Raw genomic sequence first — 10042 nt, forward strand, 5'->3', positions numbered from 1 at the left:
TGGGTGATAATCAAAATAATCAGCAGCTTCATACAACTCTTATTCTTCATACTATGTTTGATTATGCTAAGCCCACTCTGACTTGGGCTGAATCGAGTATCGTGAGACCGATTATTACTGTAAACAATTTCGATCTGAAGCTGAACACAATTCAGATGTTACAATAATACGTTCAGTTTGATGGTTTGTAAGATGAAGATTCAAATATTCATTTGGCTAGCTTTCTAGAGAATTGTGACACATTTAAGATCAATGATGCTACTGATGACGCCATACACTTACGATTGTTCTCATTTTCTTTGAGGAGTAAGGCAAAATAATGGTTAAATTCATTGCCACGAGGTTCTATCACAACTTGGACTTAAATGACTGAGAAATTTTTGTTAAAATATTTTCCATCAGCTAAAACAAATAAGTTAAGAAATGACATCTCTTCTTTTGTTTATTTTAATATTGAAACTCTTTATGATACATGGGAGAGATTAATGATTTGTTAAGAATGTGTCCTTACCATGAACTACCTTTATGGCTCCAAGTTCAAAAATTATAAATATATTATATTATTAATATAATGAAGAAGTAGGTATACGAAAGATCCCCTATAAAGATTATGTACAAGTGATTATCTATACTCGAGTGATATTATCTATACATATATTATACTTAACGTTATTACCTAGGCTTTTATTAATTATATAATTATATTTAAAAATTATCTAAATTTTAATAAATTATTTTAAATGAAATTATAATTATATTTAAATGTAATATGATAAAAAGTATTTCGATCTTATAATTTTATCAATTATATTATTATATTTAGAAATTATCTAAATCTTAATAAATTAAATTATAATTATATTTAAAAAATTTTAAAAAATTATTGAAGAAGATTTTAACCTAAAAGAAAAGAAGAATATGTGTACGGTTAGGATATGGAATCCGAAGTGAGATAAAATGAAGGGCGGATATTGATGCAAACCATTTAGCCGACTTTGACTCTGCTAACTGCTGAGTGAGTGCCTGCCGTTTCTTAAACAGATCTCTTTAATCTCTCTCTAATCTTCAATTTCCTTCGCTCTCCCACTCGGTAACTCCCAAACCCTAATTTCTTTTTTCTTTCCTCAATATATCATTCGTTAAGCTTCTGTTAAATTATTAGAAACGAGAACCACAGTACTCTAATTCGTTAGGCTCGATCAATTCTATTATCTGATCTGTCTGTCTTTTTTTACTATCGGAATCTGTACTTTTAGGGTAAATTTGGGGATTTTACTGCTCTATCTAAACTTATTAAATATGTTTGGACTTATATTCTATTATTAGATCCAAGTATTGCCCTTGGATGCAAAACTTGACTGTTTTTTTTTTTGGAACGAACTGCTTGGATCTTGAATTTTGTTAAAAATCAATTAGAGTTTCAAATCATTTTGTTTAGCTACTTTATTTATTTATTGTTGAAAAAAAAATTAAATTTGGAATGTAGTAAATGATATGCTGTGCTTTCCTCACCATTCTTCCTATGTTAAGAAGGCATGTGTTTTTTGGTGTGATATTTCCTTTTCAAAGCTGGTTTATCTTGTACATTTGCCGATGATTGATATATCTGTGCTTTCTTTTTGAAGATATTGAAATGGCGGAATCAAAGTCATTGAGGAAACCTGTTTTTACCAAGGTGGACCAACTCCGCCCTGGCACTATTGGTCACACTCTTACTGTCAAGGTTGTCAATACAAAGATGGTATTGCAGAAGGGTCGGGCTGATGGTCCTCCGGTGCGTCAAATGCGAATTGCTGAATGCTTGGTAGGAGATGAAACTGGAATGATTATCTTTACTGCTAGAAATGAACAAGGTACTTTCTTATAGTCGTCTCCTGATGTAGGTTTAATTTGGGTAATAGTGTTACTTCTGTTCTTGCTTGAGGTTTAACTTGTCATGCATCTTATAATGTTGCATTTAATTAGTTTGTTTTCCCCCCTCTCATGTAATTTAGCCGTCACTGGTCAAATTTTGTATTCTATTCTCTTTCTCTTTTAGACAAGTAATGCAACATCGGTTTCATAGTTAAACTGCTTTTGCAATAACAATGATATCTATTCATAGACCCTTGAGTGGTTGTTCGCACCAAATAGTGTTCACATAACAAGGTGTTTCATGAACTTCTTTAATAAGCGCCTATATGTCATCCCCAAGTATCTCCATACTTCAACTTAGATAAGTTGCATCATATGCATAAAACATTTACCATATGCTTGTCTTTGAGCATTGTGTATGCTGTCTCGATAATATGACAACTATGAATGTTTTCAGGAACAACTTTAATGCATAAGGGTTCCATAATTTTAACCCAATACAATATTTGTGAAGGCATGTTCTCATGCGCTTCATTGGATTAGTATCACATGACAATCAATAATGCCACTAACATGAAGGAAAACCTTGATCACTTGAGTTAGTGATTGTGTTGCTTTATTAACAGAGTATGCCGTATCCAATTTGATTGGCTTTTGTCCTTATTTACCTAAAATTTTGATTATTTTCAGTTGGCTATGGGTTCTAGGCTGTTCATATTTTTGCAGCACATGTTAAGTTTTAGTGCTAAAGTTCCATTTACATCTAATCATTGCAAATATTTCATTGCATTTATTGTGATGTCGAACTTCATTGTGGTATATTGTTGAGTTCAGAGAGATGATGCTTTAGGTGTTCTAGTGCATTCTGCTGCTTATACTTGTGATAGAATTCATTCATCTTTGGTTTTCTTGTGTTTCTTACTGATGCAAAAGCCTTTTTTCTTGATTAATTTGAAGTGGGGCTGGAAATTATTTTGTTTTTGGGACTTGAATTTTATTCCAATATCCAATGAAAGCTCATCTGCTATGAATGTAACCTAGTTTTTCTACACGTCTTAAGGGAATATAAGAGAAGAACTAACAATAGATCTAATAGCTAACTACAACATGTAGGAATATAGCTCCTGGGGACTTTGTTTTTCCAGGTTGTCTTCTAGAGTTGCATTCATTCTGAATATATATGCAGTTCAAGCAAACCTAGGTAAGATAGGTGATATCCCTCTGGAATTGTTGATCACCTAACTAATTTCATCTGACCGGCTACTAGGTGCTATTGCAATGTTAGAGGTCTGTAAAATGCTTTGCCTAACTGTCTTTGAAACAACAATGGAAAGAAAAAAAAATGCTTGCACTTGTATTCATTATAAAGAATAAAAGTAAGTACTGAATTCCAGTGGTATACATCAAGCCTTAATTCTGGAAAGTCTTCTTAAATTGTCCAATATCAAATAGAATTTTTGCACATGCATAAGGAACCAAATTAACCAAACTGGGGAGTTAAATTTCATTTATGATAATTTACATAATAGTGATTATGAATGTTTCCTTGATCATTTCAATATCCCTTGATTTGATATTATGCCTTCAATCAGATAGGAGACCAACAAACATGGTTTATTTGTCAGGAGATCACAGTTTTAATTTCGACTAACGCCCATCTTTTTATTTTGGTAGTGGACTTAATGAAAGAGGGTACTACCATAACTCTTCGCAATGCGAAAATTGACATGTTTAAAGGATCGATGAGGCTTGCTGTGGACAAGTGGGGTCGTGTTGAGGTTGCTGAACCTGCTAATTTCAATGTGAAGGAAGACAACAATCTGTCACTGATCGAGTATGAACTGGTTAATGTCGTTGAAGAGTAACCTTTCGGGACGGCGTTTGCTTTGTTTCTGTATTGTGTCCCAAGAATAAAATCGACTCCAGTAAATGTGTTATTCTGATCTATGCAACATCTCGTCTTCAAAAGGCTTGTGAAGTTCGCTTTTAGGAAGAAGAAATCTGGAAGCTAGCGTGTAGTACTCAAAAGTTGCTTCTTGCCTTGCAGCAAATCCAGCAGAACCTTTTGGTTGCACCTCCAAACAGATGGTGGTGGCTGTAAATTTTAGAGTTAAAAACAGCTAGCTTTTAGAACTTGCTTTCTTTTGTTTAGTTTCTCGTGTTTCCCGGCAGCGAACTTGTTTTGTTCTTTGCTTTTAGATTATGCTTAAGAAGTTTTAACACTATAAAATGTATGCCTACATATGACTTAATTTATCTCTTGCTTGTGTAATCTTTCCATGCTTTCTGTTATTCATCTTTGATTCGAGAAGTGTAGTCAAACCCGACTTTTCGAGATGCGGAATACATGCAGGTATGATTTAGCCTAATATAATGGTGCAACATTCTTTTACTTCATACTTCGATGGCATGCTTCATGACTGTTCTTGTTTCTTTTTAATGTTCTTTTTTAACATCTTTTGGAAACTTGAGATCCTGGATGACTGTTCTGTTTAGGATCCTGTTGAGGTTGGAATTTCAGGACTTATTTCTTTTTGTTTAAACTAATTAAACTACTTTTTAATTTTTTTTATGAAGGATTAATGAAATGTAGGTACATTTTTATCTCAAAAATCTGATATCATGGCAAAATATATAGGCTGAAAAGGTTACGCCTTTAAACACACGGGGCAAAAGCTGTCCCCAGTGCCCCTTTTTACCGTGGTTGGAAATTATAAAATTTTATGATGCCATATTTTTTGGGATGATTAACTAAATAGAATTGAGTTAAAATAATTTTGCAGTATATTGTTTTTTGCACAGAGTCAGTCTACTATATCTGAAGGTAGAGAAGAATGGGACTGCAAGAGAATGTGAGTATTGGGAGTGGAGTAAGTTTATGTATTGTTTTTAATTGCAAAAATTATATTTTCATACGGACTCCCAAATAGAAATGTGTGGAGGTTGACAAGATTGTGCTATTTTCTTATGCAGTACTGAATGAACATGACAAAGTTGGTAGATTAAGGGCGGGCCATTGCTCATCAACCTCGCTTATACTTATAATACATCTCCAATATGCTCATTCTGAACAAAAACAAAGTGCCATCAGATCCATATTGTTTGATGGATTTCCTCTTCGCAAATAACAATAATAAAAAAGAGGGTAGGGACCTAACGGTATCCCCATCACCTTTTCCTGCGCATAAACTGTGGGACACTGCAGCCCATCCATTGTCCTTTTTAACATTTGGGCATAATGATTTTTTTGTCCTTTAACTTTACAAAAAAATTATTTTAGCAATTTACTTAATTTTTTTCTTTTTTATTTTGTTAAACCGCTTCAAAATAGATGAAAAAGTTAACGTTTGTTAACTTTGCTGACATGGCATACACATGAATTGTCATGTAGATGACATATAAATATTTAATTAATATTTTAAATTTTTAATAATATTAAAAAATATTTGTTTTCATAATTTTTATGCTTATTAAATAAATTTAGTGATTTTAAATTTTAAAAATAATTTATATATTTTTAAATTTTTAAAAAATTAATTAAATATTGACATGTCATATATGTGACAATTCAATGTATATCACTTCAATAAAGTTAAAAAAATATTAATTTTTCTATTTATTTTAAAGTGATTTGACATAAAAATAAATTTAGAGACTAAAAAAATAAAAGATTAAAATGACTATTGTGATAAAATTAAAGGGTTAAATATATCATTATCACTATGATGTTTCCCTGGGCAAACCATAATGAGACAATCGCTCACATGCCCGATGTCCATCCATGATGTAGAAATTGAAAGAGAAAGAAAAACAGTGTCTAACATGACACCAAATAGGCTGAAACGTCAAATTCAATTAGGTTATCCAAACCTGTCCATGGCCGGGCGGCCCGCTCGAAATATGGGAGGGTTCGGGTAAAAATATAGGCTCGAAATATGGGCTTGGGCAAAAAAACGAGACCCGTTTAAAAACGGGCCGGGCCTTGAGTACCACTTTTTTGGCCCGGGCCGGCCCGAATATAATAAATATATTTTTTATTTTTATTTTTTAAATTTAAAATACTTTTAAAATATTTTTATTTTTATTTTTTATTTTTAAAATAATTTTTTAATATTTATTAAAAAAATGGGCCGGGCCAGACTTGGGTAAAATTTTAGGTCCATATTTCGGGCCGGACCGAGCTCGGGCCTAGTAGTTGGCCCGAACCCGGCCCGGCCCGAACCCGGCCTGGCCCATGGACAAGTCTATTACTAATGACATTTTATATTAGTCATAATTGCTTAATTTCTTCATTGTATTCATGTTTTAGTCATGTAGATGAAAGTTGAGTTTTTAGTAAATTAAAAAATAAATATTTGTTTGATGAAAAAAGACAACAACTTTCTGTTGTATATATAGAAAAAAAAGTAAACTCTTTATTAATATTAATATGATAAAGATCGGGGTCCGCGGTGGTGGAGGAACTGGATCAGAAAAAAGAGGGATTCTAGTTGTAAGATATCTAATGAAACCGTCGCTGGAATTGAGATCTCATTCAAGGAGAAAGATATCAAATATCTGGAGTTTCTTTTTGTATATTATATGGGTGATTCGGTCCGCAAGGACCATGATTGGGAATTGTTTGATCGTATTTCTCCGAGTAAGAGACGAAACATAATCAACTTGAACTCGGGACAGCTATTCGAAATCTTAGTGAAAGACTGGATTTGTTGTCTCATGTTTGTTTTTCGTGAAAAAATACCAATTGAAGTGGAGGGTTTATTCAAACAACAAGGAGCTGGTCAACTATTCAATCAAATGATATTGAGGATGTTTCTCATCTCTTCTTGAGAGGCAAGTGGGCTATTTCTTTGCAAAATTGTGCTCAATTTCATATGTGGTAATTCCGCCAAGATCTCTTCGTTAGTTGGGGGAAGAATCCACACGAATCGGATTTTTTGAGGAACATATCGAGAGAGAATTGGATTTGGTTAGACAATGTATGGTTGGTAAACAAGGGTCGATTTTTTAACAAGGTACGGAATGTATCGTCAAATATTCAATATGATTCCACAAGATCTAGTTTCGTTCAAGTAACGGATTCTTGCCAATTGAAAGGATATTCACCCGACCCGATAGTACTCATTTTTGGAACGTCCAGTGCCGGAATGGGTATATCAATTTAATTCAAAATTTTACTTAAAATCCATAGTAGAATTAGATTTTTAATCTTCGATAAGATATTAATCGTATGCCTCCTGTTTGTAGCATTTATGATCATGCATACTCAAATTTCAAGTGTTTTCTCTTTAATTATTTTACTTTATACATAATGTTGACATAAATATACGGATCAATCATCTAAATAACGATTATAATGTAATGTTATATGTTGAGTTATCACAATCAAATACAATGGTATTAATTTTATTGATGACTAGAGTGAACATATACAAATATAGCCATAATTTGGAGGACGTACGTTGTTAAACCCTTCCTCAATAGTTAGTTAATTAATTAGGCCCTACCTCAAACGCATCCAAAGATTTTGACCAAAACTAAGAATTGTACACATATCATGCATGAAACAATTTCAACGACGACCCCTGTATAATATAATCTCAAAACAAGAGATTGTGAATGCAATTTATTTATATAGATGATGTTATGGAGTGAATAATGTCTTCAAAATGTTAAACCCATCCAAGAATTAAGATATATATATATATATATTGATTGAACATTCAGGTTAATAAATTGATGCGTAGAAAGAGAATGAATTTTTTTTGTTTTTTGTTTTTTAAGATTGTCAAAGAATGGGATTGCATGCGAGGCAATCAAGATTTAAGAAGCCAATATATGGAATATTGACAGAATGTTTGCTGTTTGTTTATTTTAATACCAGTTTTTATAATGGTTTGGTCAACTATAATGAAATTTCCATATATTAACTATGGGCTATTTACTGTTTTCAAACCCTTGGGCTACCTTTCGAGTTGTGGAGAATCAAACAAATTGCCCAAACCCTAAAAACAAGCACACAAATTTGGAGGACTATATTATAAATAAAACATTAATCTCCAGACCGAGTATCTTAAATCCACACTTAAGGGTACATGTAGGGGTGTTCAAATTTTGGTTAAAACTAAATTAACCAACCAAATCGATCTAATTCAATCGGAGGTCGGCTAATGATTTTTTGAAAGTTCGATTATAGGTTAACTTGGTTCAAAATCGGATAATTAACCGAACTTAATAATTAATAGCACAAATTATATGTAGTTTTAATTCGATCAAATAAACATTATCAATTTATTTATTTTTAACACTATCAAAATAAACATGATTTGTACTTGTTTTAACAAAAAGAAAAAACATATAAATTTTGATTAATTCGATTAACCGATTGAATTAACCAAAATATTTCGATTCGCTTAACAATTAACAATTAAAGGATTACAAGGTTGGATTAATCATTTCAACATCCATATATATATATATATAACACTACTGTATTTGACTACCCATGTATGTCATGTTCCACACACATGGTTTACGACATAAAATGTGGTCCACTGTTGTCTTTAAGACTTTGAAAGGGAGTTCCAAAACAGAAGCTCACATTTCACCAATTCAAAGTCATGCCATACCTATGATTTTATATAAATATATGTTCTGTTTCGGTGTTACTGCGCTTCTTTTAATTTTATTTGTAAAATAAAAGTAAATGAATTACATGTGTCTGATTTGATTATTTTTATTTTTTTCAATATTATTTAAACATATGTGACAGTACCACACTTGTCGGATTTGTTAATTTCACTAATAGGAGACCAAATTGGAAGTATTTAAAGGGGAAAATCTGGGTGGTGGAAAAAGATTGAATACAAGCGTTTCTTTGGATCCCTCACCTCCCTTTCCTTTCCTTTTTAAGTAAAAAATAACCTATAAATAGTTGGAAGAAGTGTTAATGAACTTTTTACAAAGTATTTGAATTGTGTTCAAATCAAAGAACTTAGATTAATACGACCCTGGTTCAAACATAATTAATCTCAAACTGTAAAATGAATGAAAATAAATGTGGTTATAAAAAAAAATTCTCATACCCTAAACAAAACTGGACCATATATAACATTATTATTATAAATTTGTCCAAACATGTTTATATTTGTAAATAGTTAATGCAAGTTCATTTAGGCTCACCTATATTATCTTATTTTTTTTAATATATGCTATTTTATTTAATATTTAGTAATTTTTTTTTCTTTTACTAAAATTTTAAATATAAACAATTTTGTTGATACTATGATACAATAAGGGAAGAGAAAGTGGTGGGAAAGGAGGTCGATTCACTTGTGATTGGCGAAGAGTCGGAATTCCTAAGGAGGAAGAGTAGAAAAAAAAGAGGAGGGAGATGAGAAGAATGAGGAGGAGGTTGTGTGCTATTGCAATCTAGGTTTATCAAGGAGGAAAAAAACCCCCAATGTCGTGCCTTGGGATATTTATAGACGGGGAGTCATGTTACCAACAATCTCGGGATAAGGTTCCCTATCGTGAATGACTCTGATACTCCCTTTGCTGAGGTCGTATGAAGTTGTTGGACCATAGTGGTCTTTTCTTAGGGAGGGCACACCCGCCAGTAGCGAGTGGCCTATCAGAGGGATCAATCGGGTGGCTAAGGATGGATGATCTTCTTGCGAGTAGTATGGAGGATGCGAGTGGCTGGTCATTGAGTAACCATCCGGATGATATAAGGTGGATGGCCATTTGTGGGTACCTTATTGTTCAAATGGTTACTCAATACTAGCACTTGCATCCTCCATACCAACTGCGAGATGATCATTCATCCTTAGCCACCTAGTCGAGCCCTCTAATAGGCTACCTACTATTAGCGGGTGTGCCCTCACCAAGAAGGGACCACCTAAGGATCGCTGAAGTCTAACAATCTCATACTACCTTAGCAAAGGGAGTATCAAAGTTGTATCGTTAAGGAACCTTATCTCGAGATTGTCAATGAGATGATGTAACTAGGCAGGAGAATCCTCACCAATAAATATCTCAAGGCATATTATAGGAAGGTCTCTTTCGTCCTCAGTAAACCTAGATTGCAGCAGCACATAGCATTTTCCTTATCTCCCTCCTCTTGTTTTATACTCCTCTTTAGGAATTCTAGTTTTTCCCCTATCATAGGTGAATCGGCCTCCTAGTT

The 10042-nt window shown here is 32.9% G+C and overlaps 1 protein-coding gene and 1 non-coding gene across 4 annotated transcripts; one reads left to right on the forward strand and one right to left on the reverse strand.

Moving 5' to 3' along the window:
- Positions 1-413: 413 nt before the first annotated feature.
- On the reverse strand, positions 414-519 carry LOC121215101 (small nucleolar RNA R71). The gene has a single exon (XR_005910833.1). It is a non-coding gene; the product is annotated as a small nucleolar RNA R71 (small nucleolar RNA).
- Positions 520-920: 401 nt separating this feature from the next.
- On the forward strand, positions 921-4126 carry LOC107894018 (uncharacterized protein At4g28440). 3 transcript variants are annotated; one of them, XM_016819203.2, is made up of 3 exons: positions 921-1090; positions 1626-1853; positions 3529-4126. In XM_016819203.2, the coding sequence occupies exons 2-3, from the start codon at positions 1634-1636 to the stop codon at positions 3717-3719; spliced, it is 411 nt and encodes a 136-aa protein (XP_016674692.2). In that variant the 5' UTR covers positions 921-1090; positions 1626-1633; the 3' UTR covers positions 3720-4126. The 3 variants fall into 3 exon arrangements, with proteins under 3 accessions (XP_016674692.2, XP_040944878.1, XP_016674693.2); XM_041088944.1 differs by having other exon boundaries at positions 955-1257; XM_016819204.2 differs by lacking the exon at positions 921-1090 and adding an exon at positions 1147-1533.
- Positions 4127-10042: the final 5916 nt, after the last annotated feature.

The sequence above is a fragment of the Gossypium hirsutum genome, chromosome D02 (genome assembly GCF_007990345.1).
Source record: "Gossypium hirsutum isolate 1008001.06 chromosome D02, Gossypium_hirsutum_v2.1, whole genome shotgun sequence".
Taxonomy (NCBI): domain Eukaryota; kingdom Viridiplantae; phylum Streptophyta; class Magnoliopsida; order Malvales; family Malvaceae; genus Gossypium; species Gossypium hirsutum.